Consider the following 25502-nt stretch of genomic DNA (forward strand, 5'->3'; position numbering starts at 1 on the left):
ATGTATCACACTACGAAATCCGAGTTTGGAAAAAAATTGTATAACATGACCCATTGCGCTAAATGACACTGTGTCCCATTTGAAACCATGCACTTGTTAAAAATATTTGCATTTTTTCAGTAACTGTGTTTGAGAAAATACATGCAGGAAAACTTAGTAAAAGTTTAATTGATTGTGTGTTTAAGCTCACATAAAAGGCAAGATGGCAACAACATAATACAATTGTATCATGTGCAACAACCGTGAAAATTAGTTAGCTAATAACTTATTTGAAGGGAACCAAACATTTCAGAGTAGTTTATCCCACATCTCATTCTCCTTGAAAATGAGCCCAAGCGGCCAACAACAAAAATACAATTGTTTTGATACAACAACGGTAAGAGAAATGAGTATCCATCAAAGAAACCAAACATTTAAATTGGGTTTTTTAACCATGGAGGGGAGTTGCATGTGAACTTTATAGAAGGCCAACGTCAAGGAACAGCATGTTGACATGCACATCCTACTCTCGCTTCTGGTAATCCTGACCAATGCCTTCAGCAACAACCACGACAGCATGCCCCTTCTTATTTATCCTTTGATACAGGAACTCAAACAGGACTCCCTCCCCTTCAACGTGGAAATCAATCTCAAGCAGGAACTCAAACATGACTCCCTTCCCTTCAACATGGAAATCAATCTCAAGCAGCAGTCAACATCTCGGCTTCTCAGAGTGGCATGAAGAGTAATGTGGCCCGTGCACCTGCTCGTAAGTATGACAAGACCGATGCATTTCACAGCTCTCACAGCCTCCACATGTGCCGCATTGATTGCCTGCTGAGCAATCTAGAAAGAGCCTACACACTGCACTTGACAATGCAGTTCAACATATGAAACTAAGCAACTAATCTACAAAAAAAAGTCGGCTTGGCTACTTGGCATCCAACCATAAAAAGAGAAAACTCACCAGTGAGAAAAAGAACATAGGGCTTCATGGATCATGAAATTGCTGCTCCTCATGCATCATCTCCATTGGATAGTTTTTTTTTCTGAACCACTGTATGAGGGACCTGGAAGAAAGCAAGACAAAAATATAACTCAGTAAATGAAGACTGCATTTTCCAGTAAATTGAGGCCTAGTCTAGAAAAAGAGCCGAGGCTTGAGGCGGCAACTAATATGTACAGAATGAAAGAAGCTATCAAAAGTGACGCAAAAAAGAAGGGAAGAAGATTGATGACTGAAAACAAACACTGAGATTTGTAATTTTTGAACTCAAATTGAAATAGTAGGCTAGCTCAGTTTCAAATATTATTAGCTCCCCAATACTCCTATATGCAACAACTGGATAAATAACCCATAGGATAATAAAAAACAAGTTGGTTTGCCGTATAAGAAGCATCACCAAGGTTACTAACGCCATCATGACTCCAGCTTCAGCAACGCCCTCTGATAATCTAATAAAACATATAAGTTCCGTTGACCACTTATATTAAAAGGAAAGTAAAATACTTCTGTTACTTTGAAAATGACCTCAGGCTCAACTAACATTTGTTATTAGTTAAGCTCATCAAGACTGAATTCCCTGACTGACCATTAATACATCAATCCCCACACTTCTGGTTCTGTTCTTTGTAACATTGACTGATTACATGTGGCACACACTGTTGGTGCTTTTCAAAGAAGCCAGCATGTGAAAAGTAGCAGAACCACTACAGTAGAAAAGGCCATCTAGTTACTGAACCGGCCATGCATGTACACAGTACATAAACGCTGAATGTTCAACGCCATAGAAACCCCAAATGTTTTCTCTTCTTCAGCCTCTAATGCGCACTGATCGATCGCTTTATCAAGATAGAGACTGCACCCGAGAACTACTGCCACAACCGCATCCATACATGAGATCTATCGAGCATTTTCTGCAACAAATAAAGTAAAGTTTACCCAGAATCCCAACCCATATGTCTCTCCCCTCTCCTGCAACTCGCAGGACAACAAGTATAACAACCAGTATATATGGACACAGCTGCATGAGAGCACATCAAGGAACAACAGTCAAGGTGCTTGTTCAGTATACACACCTTCGCAAGCATTATCTTCTCCTTTTCATATTTGATTTCTAGCACATAATAAACATCGTCATCCATATTTCAAAGTCCTGGTTGTTAATTTTGCATCATGTGTGTGGCAATCTGGGTTCGGCAAAAAGCTCTGAATCCTTTCCTCATAATCTTCGTGTTTTAATAGTCTTCCCTGCCAAAGAATAATTATTGGAAACAAGAAACATAAGAGGTTTTATATGCTAATGATAATATGCTACATAAATACAAAAAAACGAAAAAAAATAACCAGAGATGAGATGAACAAAAAAATTGAGCTTGTAGTACAAATACCAACTACAAACACCTTATCGTAGCTTATAAGGAAATCATTTTGTCAAGCGTATAGTACAAAAACGAAATACTCTGTAGAAACATATAGATAGAAAGGCTCAATGGCAATGGGCATATCTGCAGCGGAGCCGCAACCTGAAGTATTGTTGCCATACTTATCTACGCTAAAAAGGATAGAGAGTGACCCATGTGCATTGAGGGATACACTAAAGTTAGTTTTGTACCTAAGCTTGGTTTGTGAAAAAGGCAAAAGCAATTATTTATGTGCTTAACACACCAGCAAATCAAATGCAGCCTCCACTACATGTCAATAGTTCCAAGAAAAACAAAAATATAATACGATATTTAATTATATGCATACAACAAATAGTACCACTCAGAAATTGGTGTCACCATTCCTCAAAATAGAAATTTTCAACCTTTCCAACCTTTTTTAAATTACAACAAAGAGTACCATTGTTTAAGTTTTAAGAAAAAGGAGAAGAAAAGTTGAGAACAGTGGGTTCAACATGAGATTAGAACCTACAGCAGCCACCATGGCAAGGAGCTGAGGATAGGGAAATGTGATAATTTCAAGGAGATAACTTTGTCTAGTTTTATATTCTATAATGTCGAATTTTGAAAACGTTTTTCTATTATTATGTTGACACTATGACAACATGTTTCACCAGGATAAAATCTTGTCAAAATTATTTGTCTAGTTCAAACAGGATATCAAGTTATTATGCTATATGACATGAAGTGTACACGTTTCACTTGGCAAAACAGAACATACACAGGATCGGCAAAACAGAACATGAAGTGTCCAGACCTTGGTTGTAGCAAAGGTATTCGATCCTGTTCCCCACGGACCACGGTGCAACCACAACAAGGCCATGAACATGAACTGGAAGAGGAAAATCAGCACCAAATCATGTAATATTGTCTGCACTCCACATTTTACAATTCATAACTGCACCCATTTTTTTTTTCAAACAGAAAATAATTAAGAATTAAGTCTCAGCCTGGGACCCTCTAATTAAAAGTTCCATACAACAACTAAGCTAATATCCAAAGTACTCCAATCATGAAGTTTGAATAGAAAATCAAAGAGATAACAATCCTACTTTACCTGTAATTGGAATGCAGCTAATGAGATAGTTTCCATGGAGCAAATCATTCCATCTTTGAGACAATTAACACCATATGTCTTAGCTCGGAACTTCATCTACAGATAGAAAACTTCAAGGGGAGCATAACGCTAGCTAGATTTCCAAAAAATAAACATCAAGACAGAGGATTGCAATACAAGATAAAAAAGTATCTGAAATATTTCATCGGTAGAAGAAACAAATTTAATATCCTTGATCTTGACATGCCTACAAATCGGAAGAACATCAATGACATATGGAGAAGCATAAATATCAAGATCTGGAGGAGATTATTATGTGATGGTCAGTAGACACTGAGAGAGAGAGAGAGAGAGAGAGAGAGAGAGGAGCGGAGGGGAGGGGAATCTCACCTCAGCCATTGCTTGATGTTCGTGCCGCTCCCCAAAATATGCCAGTGGTCGCATGTCCCCGCCACCACACACATGGTCCTAGGCGGAGCCGTGCACCTTCTCCTGGAGCACCCCCTCGTCGGTGCCGATCTTGCGCACCTCCTCGTGCCGTACGCGTCACCGTTGTTGGCTGCTCTGGTCACGGGGTTCCTCCTGTACGGAGTGGCTCTGTACAAGCTGAGTTGCCCCGGGTCCTCGCGGTGCGCTTCGCCGCCGGCGTGCTCGTGGTGGAGCATGTGAGGACGGAGGAGGAGGAGCTCGGGGCAGGCCAGGGAGGGGGTAAGAGGAGAGATGCAGGAGGGGCGCGGCTAGGGTTCATGGGGCGGCGGCTGAGAGCCTGAGACGAGTGAGGAGGGAGGGAGGGGCGTGCGGCTTTGGGGGATTGGGGGGCCAATGGGGCAATGGGCTTTCCAGCAGGCACAACCAATCATACCTTCACACCGACGAACCCAGTCAACACAGGACGACCCAGCGACGAAGCGGCCCACCGGTCATGCACATGTGAAAGAAATAACAAGGTGAAACATGAAGTGAATATCCAATGGCTGAGGGAAGAAGAGGTGGGATTTTTACCGCGATGTGACAGCCACAAACCGCCCAATCGAGGCAGCATTCTGGAGGCAGGTTGGCTACGGTCCTTATAGGTTTAAATGAAATTTGGCAAATGGATCTCAAAACTGCATTCCTGAATGGATTTCTGAAAGAAGAGTTGTATATGATGTAACCGGAAGGTTTTGTCGATCCAAAAGGAGCTAACAAAGTGTGCAAGCTTCAGCGATTCATTTATGGACTCATGCGAGCCTCTCGGAGTTGGAATAAGCGCTTTGATAGTGTGATCAAAGCATTTGGTTTTATACAGACTTTTGGAGAAGTCTGTATTTACAAGAAAGTGAGTAGGAGCTCTGTAGCATTTCTAATATTATATGTGGATGACATATTGTTGATTGGAAATGATATAGAATTTCTGAATAGCATAAAGGGATACTTGAATAAGAGTTTTTCAATGAAAGACCTCGGTGAAGTTGCTTATATATTGGGCATCAAGATCTATAGAGATAGATCAAGACGCTTAATTGGACTTTCACAAAGCACATACCTTGACAAGGTTTTAAAGAAGTTCAAAATGGATCAAGCAAAGAAAGGGTTCTTGTCTGTATTACAAGGTGTGAAGTTGAGTAAGACTCAATGTCCGACCACTACAGAAGATAGAGAGAAGATGAAAGATGTCCCCTATGCTTCAGCTATAGGCTATATCATGTATGCAATGTTGCGTACCAGACCTGATGTGTGCCTTGCTATAAGTTTAGCAGGGAGGTACCAAAGTAATCCAGGAGTGGATCACTGGACAGCGGTCAAGAACATCTTGAAATACCTGAAAAGGACTAAGGATATATTTCTCATTTATGGAGGTGACAAAGAGTTCATCGTAAATGGTTACGTCGATGCAAGCTTTGACATTGATCCGGACGATTTTAAATCGCAAACCGGATACGTGTTTACATTGAACGGTGGAGCTGTCAGTTGGTGCAGTTCTAAACAAAGCGTCGTGACGGGATCTACGTGTGAAGCGAAATACATAGCTGCTTCGGAAATAGCAAATGAAGGAGTCTGGATGAAGGTGTTCATATCCGATCTAGGTGTCATACCTAGTGCATCGGGTCCAATGAAAATCTTTTGTAACAATACTGGTGCAATTGTCTTAGCAAAGGAATCCAGATTTCACAAAAAACCAAGCACATCAAGAGACGCTAATCTTCTTGTAATTAGTGGCATTGCATCCATGCATCATTTTCAATTCCTATTAATTTTGAAATGGGGATGACAGAAAACCCTAGCACCACTTAAACCAATTAGGGTTATTAAGAATATTTTTTCAATGAACCTGAAATGCCCTTCCAAAATGTTCATCATCTTTGCCTTGGTCTAGAACCTATGACAAAAATGATGCACACTTTTTCTAGGACAACAGAGGGTCACTGAATTAAATCATATAGTATTTGCATTTGGACATTTAAATTCAATAAAATATTTTAAATGCTCAAATAATAATAAACTAAAATGTTTATTGTTGGATATATTCTAAGCAGTAGCCATGATTAGTTTTATGATTTTTGGAAATGGCCTGGCATTTTTAATAAAGCCCTAAAGTTACAGAAAAAATAGAAAATAGAAAATAAAAGAGAGAGAGAGAGACTAACCTGGGCCAACTCACCTGTGCAGCCCACCTGGCGGCCCAAGTGGCCGGCCCAGCCCCCCAGCGCCCCTTGTCATCTTCCTCCTCTGCCAGGAGGACAACCAGGTGCGTGGCGAGCGCCGACGCTGCTCTGGCCACCTCCTGCTTCCTCCCCGGACCTTCTAGTGATGCCACGGAGACGTCCTGTGGCCCCTCGCTCCTCTCCCTGACTCTCTGCTCTCTCCTTCGCCCCCTAGCCCCTCCACGAGCGCGACCGAACGCAGCCGTCGCCGCCGACGAGCTCCCCCGTGGCCACAGCCATCTCCGAGCCTCTCCGACGCGCCCCCGAGCTCCGCTGTTATGCCCCGGTCCTCTCCGCCGAGCCACATGATGCCGGACGCCCTGGAGCGCCGTCGTCGACACCATCTTCGCCCTCTGCACCGACGGCCGTCGTCAACCGATTCGTCGTCACCAGGCCATCCCCGACCACGCTGAGATCACCGACGACCCCGCCGTGAGCTCCTCTACCGAACCCCTCTCTCCCCGCCGTCGTTCTCCTCCTCTAGCCCCGCTGTCCGCCGGACCCGAGAGCTCACCGCCGCCCAGCCATGTCACCGTCGTGGCCACCGCCACCTAGAGCCGCAACCGAGCGCACCACCGTGCTCAGCGTGTCTTCGCGCACCCGTAGCCACCACCAGCTCCTCCCCACGTGCCCCCTAGCTCCAAGCCGAGCACACCCGTAGCTCCGGCTACCGCTCGACCCGTCGCGGAGTCGATTCTGGTGACCCCGTGACCTGCTGCTGTCTCCACAAGATGCGCGGGAGCAAGGGCTATGCCCTGGTGCCCCCAGCGCGCGAAACCGCCGCCTTTAGCGCATTCCCGAGCCGCGCCGCCGCGTCTGGCCTTGCCGGCGTCAAGCCGCCGGCAGGCCTGACCCTGTTGACCAGGGGTTTGACCCTGCTGACTAAGTTGACCCCGGGTGGGCCCAGTTTGACCCCCTGGGTCACTGACGTGTGGGCCCCAGGCCACTAACTAAACTAGGATTAGTATTAGTTTAACGCTAACTAAATTTAGTTAGTTAGCTAACCACTCACCAGTGGACCCCACTGGTCAGGTTTGACCCGGACCAGCCCTGTTGACTTGCTGGCATCACCCTGACGTCAGGCTGACGTAGTAATTACTTTCTGGAATTTTGAAATAAATCAAAAATGATTTATTATTTTCAGAAAATACCCAAAACTTCTAAAATTCATAGTAATTCAACCGTAACTCCAAATCAAACAAATTATATATGAAAAATGATCAGAAAAAATCAATCTTTCCATCTGTACCATTTTCATGCATGTTTGAACAACTTAAAGCTGCTGTATAAGAAAATTTGAATAGATGGTATTTGAAATGCCTCACATGGAGTTTGAATTTGAACCCTTGGTTCAAACCAACTTCATTTAATATGGTTGCTAGTTGCATTAGCTCAATCAACAACATATTGCCATGATATTATCATGCATCATAATTGTTGCATTGCATTGATGGTGTTCCTCTTTGTTTGCCGGTATTTGTCCCCTCTCGATAGATGTGATTCCAACGATGAGTTCGATGACAACGATGAAGAGCTATATTATCTTCAGAAGTGCCAGGCAAGCAAAAAACCCCTTGTTCATTCCGATACAATCCCACTCTCTCGCTCCTGCTATCTTTTACTGCATTAGGACAACAACGATTCAACTGTTACTTGCTGCGGTAGTTGAACTCCTTATCCTCTGCATGACCTGTCATTGCCACAGTAAATAGATGAAACCCACTAGCATGAGTAGGAGTTGTTTGAGCCCTGATGTGCCTACTCATTCATGCTTGTTTGTCATGCCTGGTATTGCTTAGAGTTGTGTCAGGTCTGATTCATCGGAGATGAATCGGAGGTGTGTGTTTTGGGTTTCGTAGTAATTTCAAAATTTTCCTACGCACACGCAAGATCATGGTGATGCATAGCAACGAGAGGGGAGAGTGTGATCTACGTACCCTTGTAGATCGACAACGGAAGCGTTAGCAGAACGTGGTTGATGTAGTCGTACGTCTTCACGGCCCGACCGATCAAGCACCGAAACTACGACACCTCCAAGTTCTAGCACACGTTCAGCTCGATGACGATCCCAGGACTCCGATCCAGCAAAGTGTCGGGGAAGAGTTCCGTCAGCACGACGGTGTGGTGACGATCTTGATGTACTACCATCGTAGGGCTTCGCCTAAGCACCGCTACAATATTATCGAGGACTAGGATGGAAGGGGGCACCGCACACGGCTAAGAATATGATCACGTGGATCAACTTGTGTGTCTAGGGGTGCCCCCTGCCTCCGTATATAAAGGATCAAAAAGGGGGGTTGCGGCCGGCTAGGGAGGGTGCGCCAGGAGGAGTCCTACTCCCTCCGGGAGTAGGATTCCCCCCCTTTCCTAGTTGGAATAGGATTCGGGAGGGGGGAAAGAGGAGAGAGAGAAGGAAGGGGGGCGTCGGCCCCCTCTCCTTGTCCTATTCGGACTAGGGGGAGGGGTGCGCGGCCCAGCCCTGGCCACCTCTCCTCTCTTCCACTAAAGCCCACTAAGGCCCATATACCTCCCGGGGGTTCCGGTAACCTCCCGGTACTCCGGTAAAATCCCGATTTCACCCGGAACACTTCCGATATCCAAATATAGGCTTCCAATATATCAATCTTTATGTCTCGACCATTTCGAGACTCCTCGTCATGTCCGTGATCACATCCGGGCTCCGAACAAACTTCGGTACATCAAAACTCATAAACTCATAATATAACTGTCATCAAAACCTTAAGCGTGCGGACCCTACGGGTTTGAGAACAATGTAGACATGACCGAGACACGTCTCCGGTCAATAACCAATAGCGGAACCTGGATGCTCATATTGGCTCCTACATATTCTACGAAGATCTTTTATCGGTCAGACCGCATAATAACATATGTTGTTCCTTTTGTCATCGGTATGTTACTTGCCCGAGATTCGATCGTCGGTATCTTAATACCTAGTTCAATCTCGTTACCGGCAAGTCTCTTTACTCGTTCCGTAATACATCATCTCACAACTAACTCATTAGTTGCAATGCTTGCAAGGCTTATGTGATGTGCATTACCGAGAGGGCCCAGAGATACCTCTCCGACAATCGGAGTGACAAATCCTAATCTCGAAATACGCCAACCCAACATGTACCTTTGGAGACACCTGTAGAGCACCTTTATAATCACCCATTTACGTTGTGACGTTTGGTAGCACACAAAGTGTTCCTCCGGCAAACGGGAGTTGCATAACCTCATAGTCATAGGAATATGTATAAGTCATGAAGAAAGCAATAGCAACATACTAAACGATCGGGTGCTAAGCTAATGGAATGGGTCATGTCAATCAGATCATTCACCTAATGATGTGATCCCATTAATCAAATAACAACTCTTTGTCCATGGTTAGGAAACATAACCATCTTTGATTAATGAGCTAGTCTAGTAGAGGCATACTAGTGACACTCTGTTTGTCTATGTATTCACACATGTATTATGTTTCCGGTTAATACAATTCTAGCATGAATAATAAACATTTATCATGAAATAAGGAAATAAATAATAACTTTATAATTGCCTCTAGGGCATATTTCCTTCAGTCTCCCACTTGCACTAGAGTCAATAATCTAGTTCACATTGCCATGTGATTTAGCACCAATAGTTCACATCATTATGTGACCAACACTCAAAGGGTTTACTAGAGTCAATAATCTAGTTCACATCGCTTATGTGATTAACACCCAAAGAGTACTAAGGTGTGATCATGTTTTGCCTGTGAGAGAAGTTTAGTCAACGGGTCTGCTATATTCAGATCCGTATGTATTTTGCAAATTTCTATGTCAACAATGCTCTGCACGGAGCTACTATAGCTAATTGCTCCCACTTTCAATATGTATCCAGATTGAGACTTAGAGTCATCTAGATTAGTGTCAAAATTTGCATCGACGTAACCCTTTACGACGAACCTTTTTGTCATGTCCATAATCGAGAAATATATCCTTATTCCACTAAGAATAATTTTGACCGCTGTCCAGTGATCTACTCCTAGATCACTATTGTACTCCCTTGCCAAAATCAGTGTAGGGTATACAATAGATCTGGTACACAACATGGCATACTTTATAAAACCTATGGCTGAGGCATAGGGAATGATTTTCATTCTCTTTCTATCTTCTGTCGTGGTCGGGCTTTGAGTCTTACTCAATTTCACACCTTGTAACACAGCCAAGAACTCTTTTCTTTGACTGTTCCATTTTGAACTACTTCAAACTCTTGTCAAGGTATGTACTCATTGAAAATACTTATCAAGCGTCTTGATCTATCTCTATAGATCTTGATGCTCAATATGTAAGCAGCTTCACCGAGGTCTTTCATTGAAAAACTCTTATTCAAGTATCCCTTTATGCTATCCAGAAATTTTATATCATTTCCAATTAGTAATATGTCATCCACATATAATATCAGAAATGCTACAGAGCTCCCACTCACTTTCTTGTAAATACAGGCTTCACCGCAAGTCTGTATAAAACTATATGCTTTGATCAACTTATCAAAGCGTATATTCCAACTCCGAGATGCTTGCACCAGTCCATAGATGGATCGCTGGAGCTTGCATATTTTGTTTAGCACCTTTAGGATTGACAAAACCTTCTAGTTGCATCATATACAACTCTTCTTTAAATCCATTAAGGAATGTAGTTTTGTTTATCCATTTGCCAGATTTCATAAAAATGTGGCAATTGCTAACATGATTTGGACAGACTTAAGCATCGCTACGAGTGAGAAAATTTCATCGTAGTCAACACCTTGAACTTTGTCAAAAACCTTTTTCGACAAGTCTAGCTTTGTAGATAGTAACACTACTATCAGCGTCCGTCTTCCTCTTGAAGATCCATTTATTTTCTATGGCTTGCCGATCATCGGGCAAATCCATCAAAGTCCATACTTTGTTCTCATACATGGATCATATCTCAGATTTCATGGCCTCAAACCATTTTGCGGAATCTGGGCTCATCATCGCTTCCTCATAGTTCGCAAGTTCGTCATGGTCTAGTAACATGACTTCCAGAACAGGATTACCGTACCACTCTGGTGCGGATCTCACTCTGGTTTACCTATGAGATTCGGTAGTGACTTGATCTGAAGTTACATGATCATCATCATTAGCTTCCTTACTAATTGGTGTAGTAGTCACAAGAACAGATTTCTGTGATGAACTGCTTTCCAATAAGGGAGCAGGTACAGTTACCTCATCAAGTTCTACTTTCCTCCCACTCACTTCTTTCGAGAGAAATTCCTTCTCTAGAAAGGATCCATTCAAAGCAACGAATATCTTGCCTTTGGATCTATGATAGAAGGTGTACCCAACATTTTCTTTTTGGGTATCCTATGAAGACGCACTTCTCCGATTTGGGTTTGAGCTTATCAGGTTGAAACTTTTTCACATAAGCATTGCAACCTCAAACTTTAAGAAACGACAGCTTAGGTTTCTTGCCAAACCATAGTTCATACGGTGTCGTTTCAACGGATTTAGATGGTGCCCTATTTAACGTGAATGCAGCTGTCTCTAATGCATAATCCCAAAACGATAGTGGTAGATTGGTAAGAGACATCATGGACATCATAGTTCGCACCATATCTAATAAAGTACGATTATGATGTTCGGACACACCATTATGCTGTGGTGTTCCAGGTGGCGTGAGTAGTGAAACTATTTTCACATTGTTTTTAACTGAAGGCCAAACTCGTAACTCAAATATTTTACTTCTGCGATCATATCGTAGAAACTTTTTATTTTTGTTACGATGGTTCTCCACTTCACTCTGAAATTCTTTGAACTTTTCAAATGTTTCAGACTTGTGTTTCATCAAGTAGATATACCCATATCTACTCAAATCATCTGTGAAGGTCAGAAAATAACGATACCCGCCGTGAGCCTCAACACTCATCGGATCACATACACCAGTATGTATTATTTCCAATAAGTCAGTTGCTCGCTCCATTATTCCAAAGAACGGAGTCTTAGTCATCTTGCCCATAAGGCATGGTTCGCAAGCATCAAGTGATTCATAATCAAGTGATTCCAAAATCCCATCAGCATGGAGTTTCTTCATGCGCTTTACACCAATATGACCTAAACGGCAGTGCCACAAATAAGTTGCATTATCATTATTAACTTTGCATCTTTTGTCTTCAATATTATGAATATGTGTATCACTATGATCGAGATCCAATGAACCATTTTCATTGGGTGTGTAACCATATAAGGTTTTATTCATGTAAACAGAACAACAATTATTCTCTAACTTAAATGAATAACCGTATTGCAATAAACATGATCAAATCATATTCATGCTCAACGCAAACACCAAATAACACTTATTTAGGTTCAACACTAATCCCGAAAGTATAGGGAGTGTGCGATGATGATCATATCAATCTTGGAACTACTTCCAACACACATCGTCACTTCACCCTTAACTAGTTTCTATTCATTCTGCAACTCCCGTTTCGAGTTACTACTCTTAGCAACTGAACCAGTATCAAATACCGAGGGGTTGCTACAAACACTAGTAAAATACACATTAATAATCTGTATATCAAATATACCTTTGTTCACTTTGCCATCCTTCTTATCCGCCAAATACTTGGGGCAGTTCCGCTTCCAGTGACCAGTCCCTTTGCAGTAGAAGCACTTAGTCTCAGGCTTAGGACCAGACTTGGGCTTCTTCACTTGAGCAGCAACTTGCTTGCTGTTCTTCTTGAATTTCCCCTTCTTCCCTTTGCCCTTTTATTGAAACTAGTGGTCTTGTCTACCATCAACACTTGATGCTCTTTCTTGATTTCTACCTTCATCGATTTCATCATCATGAAAAGCTCGGGAGTCGTTTTCGTCATCCCTTGCATACTATGGTTCATCACGAAGTTCTACTAACTTGGTGATGGTGACTAGAGAATTCTTTCAATCACTATCTTATCTGGAAGATTAACTCCCACTTGATTCAAGCGATTGTAGTACCTAGACAATCTGAGCACATGCTCACTAGTTGAGCGATTCTCCTCCATCTTTTGGCTATAGAACTTGTTGGAGACTTCATATCTCTCAACTCGAGTATTTGCTTGAAATATTAACTTCAACTACTGGAACATCTCATATGGTCCATGACATTCAAAACGTCTTTTGAAGTCCCGATTCTAAGCCGTTAAGCATGGTGCACTAAACTATTAAGTAGTCATCATATTGAGCTAGCCAAACGTTCATAACGTCTGCATCTGCTCCTGCAATAGGTCTGTCACCTAGCGGTGCATCAAGGACATAATTCTTCTGTGCAGCAATGAGGATAAACCTCAGATCACGGATCCAATCCGCATCATTGCTACTAACATCTTTCAACACAATTTTCTCTAGGAACATATCAAAATAAACACAGGGAAGCAACAACGCGAGCTATTGATCTACTACATGATTTGCAAAATACTACCAGGACTAAGTTCATGATAAATTTAAGTTCAATTAATCATATTACTTAAGAACTCCCACTTAGATAGACATCCCTCTAATCCTCTAAGTGATCACGTGATCCAAATCAACTAAACCATGTCCGATCATCACGTGAGATGGAGTAGTTTCATTGGTGAACATCACTATGTTGATCATATCTACTATATGATTCACGCTCGACCTTTCGGTCTCCGTGTTCCGAGGCCATATCTGTATATGCTTGGCTCGTCAAGTATAACCTGAGTATTCCGCGTGTGCAACTGTTTTGCACCCGTTGTATTTGAACGTAGAGCATATCACACCCGATCATCACGTGGTGTCTCAGCACGAAGAACTTTCGCAACGGTGCATACTTAGGGAGAACACTTCTTGATAATTAGTGAGAGATCATCTTATAATGCTACCGTCAATCAAAGCAAGATAAGATGCATAAAAGATAAACATCACATGCAATCAATATAAGTGATATGATATGGCCATCATCATCTTGTGCTTGTGATCTCCATCTTCGAAGCACCGTCATGATCACCATCGTCACCGGCGCGACACCTTGGTCTCCATCGTAGCATCGTTGTCGTCTCGCCAATCTTATGCTTTCACGACTATCGCTACCGCTTAGTGATAAAGTAAAGCATTACAGCGCGATTGCATTGCATACAATAAAGCGACAACCATATGGCTCCTGCCAGTTGCCGATAACTCGGTTACAAAACATGATCATCTCATACAATAAAATTTAGCATCGTGTCTTGACCATATCACATCACAACATGCCCTGCAAAAAACAAGTTAGACGTCCTCTACTTTGTTGTTGCAAGTTTTACGTGGCTGCTACGGGCTTAAGCAAGAACCAATCTTACCTACGCATCAAAACCACAACGATAGTTTGTCAAGTTGGTGCTCTTTTAACCTTCGCAAGGACCGGGCGTAGCCACACTCGGTTCAACTAAAGTTGGAGAAACTGTCACCCGCTAGCCACCTTTGTGCAAAGCACGCCGGGAGAACCGGTCTCGCATAAGCGTACGCGTAATGTCGGTCCGGGCCGCTTCGTCCAACAATACCGCCGAACCAAAGTATGACATGTTGGTAAGCAGTATGACTTATATCGCCCACAACTCACTTGTGTTCTACTCGTGCATATAACATCAACACATAAAACCTAGGCTGTGATACCACTGTTGGGGAACGTAGTAATTTCAAAAAAATTCCTACGCACACGCAAGATCATGGTGATGCATAGCAACAAGAGGGGAGAGTATGATCTACGTACCTTTGTAGATCGACAACGGAAGCATTAACTTGGTTGATGTAGTCGTACATCTTCACGGCCCGACCGATCAAGCACCGAAACTACGGCACCTCTGAGTTCTAGCACACGTTCAGCTCGATGACGATCCCCGGACTCCGATCCAGCAAAGTGTCGGGGAAGAGTTCCGTCAGCACGATGGCGTGGTGATGATCTTGATGTACTACCGTCGCAGGGCTTCGCCTAAGCACTGCTACAATATTATCGAGGACTATGGTGGAAGGGGGCACCGCACACGGCTAAGAATATGATCACGTGGATCAACTTGTGTCCTTAGGGGTGCCCCTTGCCTCCGTATATAAAGGCTCAAAGGGGGGGGGGGCGGCCGACCAAGAGGAGGCGCGCAAGGAGGAGTCCTACTCCCTTCGGGAGTAGGACTCCCCCCCCCTTTCCTAGTTGGAATAGGATTCGCGGAGGGGGGGGGAAGAGGAGAGAGAGGAGGAAGGGGGGCCGGCCCCCTCTCCTTGTCCTATTCGGACCAAGGGGGGGAGGGGCGCGCAGCCCATCTCTGGCCACCTCTCCTCTCTTCCACTAAGGCCCACTAATGCCCATATACCTCCCGGGGGGTACCGGTAACCTCCCGGTAATCCGGTAAAATCCCGATTTCACCCGGAACACTTCCGATATCCAAATATAGGCTTCCAATATATCAATCTTTATGTCTCGACCATTTTGAGACTCCTCGTCATGTCCGTGATCACATCCGGGACTCCGAACAAACTTCGGTATATCAAAATGCATAAACTCATAATATAACTGTCATCGAAACCTTAAGCGTGCGGACCCTACGGGTTCGAGAACAATGTAGACATGACCGAGACACGTCTCCGGTCAATAACCAATAGCGGAACCTGGATGCTCATATTGGCTCCTACATATTCTACGAAGATCTTTTATCGGTCAGACCGCATAACAACATACGTTGTTCCCTTTGTCATCGGTATGTTACTTGCCCGAGATTCGATCGTCGGTATCCAATACCTAGTTCAATCTCGTTACCGGCAAGTCTCTTTACTCGTTCCGTAATCCATCATCCCGCAACTAACTCATTAGTCACAATGCTTGCAAGGCTTATGTGATGTGCATTACCGAGAGGGCCCAGAAATACCTCTTCGACAATCGGAGTGACAAATCCTAATCTCGAAATACGCCAACCCAACATGTACCTTTGGAGACACCTGTAGAGCTCCTTTATAATCACCCAGTTACGTTGTGACGTTTGGTAGCACACAAAGTGTTCCTCCGGCAAACGGGAGTTGCATAATCTCATAGTCATAGGAACATGTATAAGTCATGAAGAAAGCAATAGCAACATACTAAACGATCGGGTGGTAAGCTAATGGAATCGGTCATGTCAATCAGATCATTCATCTAATGATGTGATCTTGTTAATCAAATGACAACTCTTTGTCCATGGTTAGGAAACATAACCATCTTTGATTAACAAGCTAGTCTAGTAGAGGCATACTAGTGACACTCTGTTTGTCTATGTATTCACACATGTATTATGTTTCCAGTTAATACAATTCTAGCATGAATAATAAACATTTATCATGATATAAGGAAATAAATAATAACTTTATTATTGCCTCTAGGGCATATTTCCTTCACCTGGTGCCCCCAGCGTGCGAAACCGCCGCCTTTAGCGCATTTCCGAGCCGCGCCGCCGCGTCTGGCCTTGCCGGCGTCAAGCCGCCGACAGGTCTGACCCTGTTGACCAGGGGTTTGACCCCGCTGACTAAGTTGACCCCGGGTGGGCCTAGTTTGACCCCCTGGGTCACTGACGGGTGGGCCCCAGGCCACTAACTAAACTATGATTAGTATTAGTTTAACGCTAACTAAATTTAGTTAGTTAGCTAACCACTGACTAGTGGACCCCACTGGTCAGGTTTGACCCGGACCAGCCCTGTTGACTTGCTGACATCACCCTAACGTCAGGCTGACGCAGTAATTACTTTCTGGAATTTTGAAATAAATCAAAATGGTTTATTATTTTCAGAAAATACCCAAAACTTCTAAAATTCATAGTAATTCAACCGTAACTCCAAATCAAACAAATTATATATGAAAAATGATCAAAAAAATCAATATTTCCATCTGTACCATTTTCATGCATGTTTGAACAACTTAAAGCTGCTGTATAAGAAAATTTGAATAGATGGTATTTGAAATGCCTCACATGGAGTTTGAATTTGAACCCTTGGTTCAAACCAACTTCATTTAATATGGTTGCTAGTTGCATTAGCTCAATCAACAGCATATTGCCATGACATTATCATGCATCATAATTGTTGCATTGCATTGATGGTGTTCCTCTTTGTTTGCCGGTATTTGTCCCCTCTCGATAGATATGATTCCGACGATGAGTTTGATGACACCGATGAAGAGCTATATTATCTTTAGAAGTGCAAGGCAAGCAAAAAAAACCTTGTTCATTCCGATACAATCCCACTCTCTCGCTCCTGCTATCTTTTACTGCATTAGGACAACAACAATTCAACTGTTACTTGCTGCGGTAGTTGAACCCCTTATCCTCTGCATGACCTGTCATTGACACAGTGAATAGATGAAACCCACTAGCATGAGTAGGAGTTGTTTGAGCCCTGATGTGCCTACTCATTTATGCTTGTTTGTCATGCCTGCTATTGCTTAGAGTTGTGTCAGGTCTGATTCATCGGAGATGAATCGGAGGTGTGTGAACATGTCCTACTATGTGTGAGCTAAGTGTGTGAACACGGTTTGGTAAAGGTAGCAGTGAGAGGCCATGTAGGAGTACATGGTGGGTTGTCTCATTGAAGCCGTCCTCAAGAACTGAGTTCTGTGTTTGTGATCCATGAAACAGTTACTACCACGCATTGGGCCCGAAACCAATGGACCCTCTCGAATTATTAACTGCCCTTGCCCTCTGTCCAGGAGTTGCAACTAGTTTCTGGTGTTTGTAGGATATGTGTTGGAGGCCGTGCGTAGCGCTGACCCTAGGGGTGGGCTATGATGCGGTAGATACACCATGGCCCGATGTACCGAGCGCCCGTTTGGTGTCTCGGGAACCCTGCACACATCGTTTGGGGCTGTGAGCGAAACTCCGGCGGATCTCCTCGCGGATGGAACCCGAATAGGCGATAAACCTGGACTAGATACTTGTGTGGTTAGTCAGGTCGTGGCCGACTCCCTCTCCAGGCTTCCGCTTGAAGGTTGCCGAGATACACGACGTGTACATGGTGGTAAGTGGCGAGAGCGTGTGTGAAGAAGTACACCCCTGCAGGGTTAATATGATATATTCGAATAGCCGTGTCAGCGGTAAAGGACTTCTGGGTTGCCTATAACAGTTCATAGACAAGTGAAACTGGATACCCTAAAACTCGCAAGATAAGTGTGAGTGCTATGGATGGCCTTCTCGTAGGGAGACGGAAGTGGATCCATAGTGGTGTATTGATATGGTGAATATGTGGACTCGTGTGCGCCACCTCAACAAGAGTTGCTTGCAGTCGTAGTTCAGGATAGCCACCGAGTCAAAGCTGGCTTGCTGCAGTTAAACTCCACTACCCCCTTTGTTGATACCGATGCATATGTAGTTAGTTCTGATGTAAGTCTTGTTGGGTACATTTATACTCACGTTTGCCTATTTTATGTTTTTGCAGAGAGATGTCAGTCTCTCTAGTAGTTCCATGTGGACTTCGACGTTTAGCTTGATACCTCAGCTACGATCTTGTGCCCTCGGCAGGATCTGGTAGATAGTCAGGCTTCTCAACCTTTTTCTTTTCTAGATGTCTGTACTCAGACATGTTAAGCTTCCGCATGTGTTTTGACTTGTATGCTCTGAATGTTGGGTCATGAGACCCATGTTTTGTAATATCTCGCTCCTCGGAGCCTAATGAATAAATTTTGGAGTCGTAGAGTTATGTTGTGATGCCATGTTGTATTTACACATATCGAGCATATTGTGTGTATGATTGAAATGCTTGCTATGTGTGGGATCCGACAATCTAGTTGTTTATCCTTGGCAGCCTCTTTGAATGTTGCAGACCCGTTGACTAAGCCTCTTCCACGAGCAAAACATGATCAGCACCAAGGCTCCACGGGTGTTAGAATCATTATTGTGTAATCTAGATTATTGACTCTAGTGCAAGTGGGAGACTGAAGGAAATATGCCCTAGAGGCAATAATAAAGTTATTATTTATTTCCTTATATCATGATAAATGTTTATTATTCATGCTAGAATTGTATTAACCGGAAACATAATACTTGTGTGAATACATAGACAAACAAAGTGTCACTAGTATGCCTCTACTAGACTAGCTCGTTGATCAAAGATGGTTATGTTTCCTAGCCATTGACATGAGTTGTCATTTGATTAACGGGATCACATCATTAGGAGAATGATGTGATTGACTTGACCCATTCCGTTAGCTTAGCACACGATCGTTTAGTATTCTGCTATTGCTTTCTTCATGACTTATACATGTTCCTATGACTATGAGATTATGCAACTCCCGTTTACTGGAGGAACACTTTGTGTGCTACCAAACGTCACAATGTAACTGGGTGATTATAAAGGTGCTCTACAGGTGTCTCTAAAGGTACTTGTGGGGTTGGCGTATTTCGAGATTAGGATTTGTCACTCTGATTGTCAGAGAGGTATCTCTGGGCCCACTCGGTCATGCACATCACTTAAGCCTTGCAAGCATTGCAACTAATGAGTTAGTTGCGGAATGATGTATTACAGAACGAGTAAAGAGACTTGCCGGTAACGAGATTGAACTAGGTATTGAGATACCGACGATCGAATCTCGGGCAAGTAACATATCGATGAAAAAGGGAACAACGTATGTTGTTATGCGGTCTGACTGATAAAGATCTTCGTAGAACATGTGGGAGCCAATATGAGCATCCAGGTTCCGCTATTGGTTATTGACCGGAGACATGTCTCGGTCATGTCTACATAGTTCTCGAACCCATAGGGTCCGCACGCTTAAAGTTTCGATGACAGTTATATTATGAGTTTATATGTTTTGATGTACCGAAGGTTGTTCGGAGTCCCGGATGTGATCACGAACATAACAAGGAGTCTCAAAATGGTCGAGAAATGAAGATTGATATATTGGACGACTATATCCGGACACCGGAATGGTTCCGGGGGTTATCGGATATATACCGGAGTACCGGGGGGTTACCAGACCCCCCCCCGAAGGTTATTGGGCCTCATGGGCCCAATTGGTGGAAGATAAGAGGCGGCCAAGGGGCAGCCGCGCGCCCCTCACCCCCCCACAAGTCCGGATTGGACAAGGAGGGGGTGGTGCCCCCCTTTCCTTTCTCACTCTCTCTCCTTCCCTCTCCTCTCCTAACCCAACAAGGAAAAGGGAGGGAGTCCTACTCCCAGTGGGAGTAGGACTCCTCCCGGCACGCCCCTCCTGGCCGGCCGCCTCTCCCCCTTGCTCCTTTATATACGGGGGCAGGGAGCACCCTAGAGACACAACAATTGATTTGTTGATCTTTTAGCCGTGTGCGGTGCCCCCCTCCACCATAGTCCACCTCGATAATAATGTAGTGGTGCTTAGGCGAAGCCCTGCATCGGTAGAACATCATCATCGTCACCACGCCGTCGTGCTGACGAAACTCTCCCTCAACCTTCGGTACATCAAAACAACCTTCGGTACATCAAAACATATAAACTCATAATATAACTATCATCGAAACTTTAAGCGTGCGGACCCTACGGGTTCGAGAACTATGTAGACATGACCGAGACACGTCTCCAGTCAATAACCAATAGCGGAACCTGGATGCTCATATTGGTTCCTACATATTCTACGAAGATCTTTATCGGTCAAACCACATAACAACATACGTTGTTCCCTTTGTCATCAGTATGTTACTTGCCTGAGATTCGATCGTCGGTATCTCAATACCTAGCTCAATCTCGTTACCGGCAAGTCTCTTTACTCGTTCCATAATGTATCATCCCGCAACTAACTCCTTAGTCACATTGTTTGCAAGGCTTAAAGTGATGTGCATTACCGAGAGGGCCCAAAGATACCTCTCCGACAATCGGAGTGACAAATCCTAATCTCGATCTATGACAACTCAACAAGTACCATCGGAAACACCTATAGAGCACCTTCGTAATCACCCAGTTACGTCGTGACGTTCGGTAGCACACAAATTATTCCTCCGGTAATCGGGAGTTGCATAATCTCATAGTCATAGGAACATGTATAAGTTATGAAGAAAGCAATAGAAGTAAACTAAAACGATCAAGTGCTAAGCTAACGGAATGGGTCAAGTCAATCACATCATTCTCCCAATGATGTGATCCCGTTTATCAAATGAAAACTCATGTCTATGGTTAGGAAACATAACCATCTTTGATCAACGAGCTAGTCAAGTAGAGGCATACTAGTGACACTCTGTTTGTCTATGTATTCACACATGTATTATGTTTCCGGTTAATACAATTCTAGCATGAATAATAAACATTTATTATGAAATAAGGAAATAAATAATAACTTTATTATTGCCTCTAGGGCATATTTCCTTCACCGACGCCATCGTCCATTACAAGAGATCGACCTCTCTCATCCACGGCTTTGGACCTGGATCCTCGCATCCCGCCCTCTCGCTTCATCCCCGTCATCGTCCACCTTGCCAGCGTCGCTCCTACGACCGTCTTGTCCACCGCGCCGGGATATTTCCCCCGCCGCCACCGTCTACCCTCCTAGACCTGCTTCCACGCCACTGACAACCATCGCACCGCAGCACCGTCAAATTCTCAGCAGATGCATACACGTTGCTGCACCAGAGGCGATACTCTTTCGTATCTGCTCAACTTATTTATCGCAACAAGAAAATAGATCGTCACTGCTTTACCGTGATTTCTTCTCCCTCACTTACTTGCTAGTTGAAAGCAAACATTGGTTGCGAAGTTGCCTTTCTCCGGTTTGCACCTTCAGATCCTCCATGGCACGCTCAACACTATACTCGCAATGCTTATGGTTTTCCCCTTTTATATTCCACACTAGTTAAATGATAGTAGACTAAATTTCAAAATTGCGTCAGTCAATTTTTGAGAGCTCATCGGAGTTTGCCGGAGGGAAGGAAAGGGCTCGAGTGGGGACGGTGGTTGTGGGGGGCGGTGGCCTAGCGGTGGTGGGGCCTCGCCGAACGAAGAAAACTTGATGCGGGTGGGGGCAGGGTGGGGTGGGGGCGGCGGAGGAACACATGCGGTGGGGGCGGTTCAGGGGAGGGCGGGGGTCGGGGCCGGTGGTTCGGCCGGCGGCCCGTGCAGTGTTCTGTAGGGGAAGAATCAGAGACGAGGAAGAAGAAGGGTTAGGAGACGTAGGATCTTCATCCAACCGCCTGAAATGGTCGACTGACCTGAATGACAAAAGTCATGCGACTTGCATGCAGACATTCCTTTATATTCGGTACCATCATCGTAGCTGCTTAGCAGTGCTCCTCAATCCATCAAGCTAAACAACGTGCCACTCATAATTCCAAACTTGTTGCTCAAATACGAATCTGATATGATGTTGATATTACTAAAACAAATAACGTTTAATTGGTCAGCTAATGTTCCTACTTTACTTTTGATAAGCACGTGCACCACATATAGAGAGACAGCAGGGAGTTGCATTCTTAATGCGCTCTGGTTCATCATGTGTGGGCACTTCGCAACGAACATTTTATTATCCAAAATCTGCTTGCTCTTCTTTAGCTTGTTCCTCTTCTATTCTTCTTTAATAAGTACTCTCTCTGTTCGTAAATACAAGTCTTTGTATAGATTCCACCATGGACTACATATGGAGCAAAATGAGTGAGTCTACACTCTAAAATGTATTTGTATACATCTGTATGTGATCCATAGTGGAAATATCTACAAAGACTTATATTTTTGAACGGAGGGAGTATGATAGTAGTACAATATGTTCCTTGTAGTGAAGAGGAGCAGTGACATTTGCAGTGTAGAGGTCTATTCGGTCGGTTGTGACAGACACTTTCAACTCTTCGGGCCTCTTTGATTCGTAGGATTTTGTAAACATAGGAATAGGAATTGTAGTGGCCTGCCCACTTGAATCCTATAAGATTAGCAAGGAAATGCGGGGAGTTATGTCGTCTTTGAGTGTTACACTGATATTAATAGTACCGCATCTTCAGTTGAAGAGAGTTGGTATCCGTAGCCTTTCTAGCCGTACCGGCAATAGTAGCCCTTATTTTCTAGCAAGTTCCACTTTTCTGATTTTACTTGTGATGCTTACGGTTTTCCCGTTATATCTACACTATGATCTGTGTAGCTGCTTTGTGTCGCACTATCAGCGGTCCACTCTTGAAGCTAAACAACACACCAATCATATCCAAAGCTTACTTCTTCAAATATGAATTGTGATATGATACTGATATTAGTTAATAGACACACAATTAATTGGTCAGCTAATGCTCCCACTTGATTTTCCAAATGCATGTGGCCACATATAGAGAGACATCATGGAATTGCATTTTTTTTGGGCGTTGTGATTCATCATGAGTGGGCAACCAACATTGTATGCAAAGAAGCAGAACCTCAAGAACATGCTTCCTCTTCTGTTCTTTAACATGTTCCTCTTTAGTTATTCTATATTTAGTACGTACAATATGTTCCTTGTCAGGAAGGGGATCAGGGACATCTGAAGTCAACAACCGATAGAGCTGGCTTGTACGTGATCGATAGGCTTTCAATTAGTAGCGACAATACAACACCGTATTTTCTAGCCAGTTCCACTTTCCCGATTTATATATGCTGGTTATGGTGTGCCCCTTTTATGTACACTACGATCTGCCTAGTTGTTGTGTGCTCTTGTTATCATGGTTTGACAATAAACTCTCTATACAATATATATTATGAACCTATTATCTACCAACTATCCTTACGTTTGGAGCCTATTTTTGTGTGTACTTGTGCCAGATTATATTAATGCACGCACCATATTACAGCACACATGGGCTCTCTCATCAGCATCCAGTGGTAGCACACAAGGGTTTACAAGGAGCCCCTATATTAGAATATCCTCTGCATTACAAAGATAATCTCACTACTATTTATCTTTTCATACTTCTCAGATATTATACGTAATCACAACGAATACCAGAATCCGCGCATCACAAGAATATTGTGGAACACTACAATGACTTACAAAATTGGCACCAAGGCATCGAGTGCCATTCTGGATGCAATGAAAGTCGTACACTCCCCACTTGCAGATTCTTATTCAGAATATGATTCTAATGACTATTCTGACCTCGAGGAGTCGAAGGCAGATGGTATGTCATGTTCACCCATCAAGGTGCCTGTTTTAATTTGGCAAAGTTTTATTGATTGCGCGTATCTTGCATAAGGTGTCTTGCATTTCTTCTACTTTGTTACACCGCCATCTACTTAGTTTACTCATCATATATGTCAAGATGCCATGCCCATCCATTATCAATACATATTCCATCTATCAGCATACCATGTTTTTTCACTCAAATGTTGTTCTTGTGCATCGGACATCAAAAAGGAAGAGGATGATTGCCGAACCTGAAGGAGCACCAGCAAAGTCCTTGAAAAACATGGTGGTGTCGAAGAAATCAAACATCACCCCACTTATATTGGCTCTACAATCAGTGACACAAAATGTAGGACCGACTCCAACACACTATACCCATACTTCACTGGCCATAACACTAGCCCCACCACACAGGACCTGCACTCCAGCAAAAGGTATGCCGATTTCAGTTGCCATAGCACCAGCCATACCACAGAAAAATCCCACTCCAACAAAAAGTACAGCAAGTCCATCGACCGAAGACCTATCCCAACTGCAGAGACAGTCAATTCCTCCAGATTGGAACCCCATTCCAGTTATTACCAGTTTAAAAGACAATGATTTCAATGTTGTCAGGGACTACGTGCATATATTCCCATCATGGGAAGATTACAGTGAAGACAAACACCATTTTCACATCTTCCTGTCCCACTTACGTGTAAGTGCCATTATTCATGGTGATTATTTTCCTGCTTTCTGTTGATTGAACACATCAATGATTTATATTACATTGTTGTAAGTAGGCGATGGTCAATCTGAATAGTCATGACAAGCAAAGCTTGCTTGCGCTTTTCAAGAAAGCATTGCAGCAATATCAGTGTTACATGAGGTAATCACACTTTGATGGCAAGTCTATGATATCACATGAAAATTTGAACTTCTACTTTTCCGCATGTGCCTTACGAATCTCTTTTGCAGGAAATCTGCTCGAAGAATAATTCTGGTTTGAAAAGGACGACAGGATATCGCAAATATGCTGCCCGCTGCTTTGCTCTTGTTAGTACCTGTTGTCCTGTATCACTGTACTTGCATTCATACCTGGTTTATTATGTGACAGCAGTATGCATGATAGCTTGCTTATCAATTGTTCCAAATTATCCGATCTATATGAATAGTTACATTAGTGTAGACTATATCCAATGCCAATGAAATTTTTTAGCTCTGCATTGTTCTTGTAAGTACCTGTTGTCCTTTATCAGTATACTTATATTG

General features: G+C 43.4%; 1 protein-coding gene across 10 annotated transcripts; it reads right to left on the bottom strand.

Annotated features, from left to right (window-relative positions):
• Positions 1 to 222: 222 nt before the first annotated feature.
• Positions 223 to 4302, bottom strand: LOC123060859 (uncharacterized). 10 transcript variants are annotated; one of them, XR_006428192.1, is made up of 6 exons: positions 3872 to 4302; positions 3482 to 3577; positions 3182 to 3322; positions 2059 to 2230; positions 947 to 1049; positions 223 to 843 (listed from the first exon to the last, which is right to left on the bottom strand). XR_006428192.1 is itself a non-coding variant. In XM_044483720.1 (4 exons), exons 1-4 carry the CDS (start codon positions 3923 to 3925, stop codon positions 2117 to 2119), a joined length of 339 nt encoding a protein of 112 aa, XP_044339655.1. In that variant the 5' UTR covers positions 3926 to 4302; the 3' UTR covers positions 2086 to 2116. The 10 variants fall into 10 exon arrangements, 1 of the variants encoding a protein (XP_044339655.1); XR_006428190.1 differs by having other exon boundaries at positions 3182 to 3256; positions 3482 to 3614; XR_006428188.1 differs by having other exon boundaries at positions 3182 to 3256; positions 3482 to 3728.
• Positions 4303 to 25502: the final 21200 nt, after the last annotated feature.

Source organism: Triticum aestivum, chromosome 3A (genome assembly GCF_018294505.1).
Source record: "Triticum aestivum cultivar Chinese Spring chromosome 3A, IWGSC CS RefSeq v2.1, whole genome shotgun sequence".
In the NCBI taxonomy this organism is placed as follows: domain Eukaryota; kingdom Viridiplantae; phylum Streptophyta; class Magnoliopsida; order Poales; family Poaceae; genus Triticum; species Triticum aestivum.

What these genes read in the sequence shown, in the direction of transcription:
- LOC123060859 (XM_044483720.1), bottom strand. Translation starts at nt 3,925, where the DNA reads ATGCGACCACTGGCATATTTTGGGGAGCGGCACGAACATCAAGCAATG. An exon ending in TAGCTGCATTCCAATTACAG is followed by an intron (nt 3,257 to 3,481) that starts GTAAAGTAGGAT and finishes TTCCTCTTCCAG; the next exon opens with TTCATGTTCATGGCCTTGTT. An exon ending in ATACCTTTGCTACAACCAAG is followed by an intron (nt 2,231 to 3,181) that starts GTCTGGACACTT and finishes ATTCTTTGGCAG; the next exon opens with GGAAGACTATTAAAACACGA.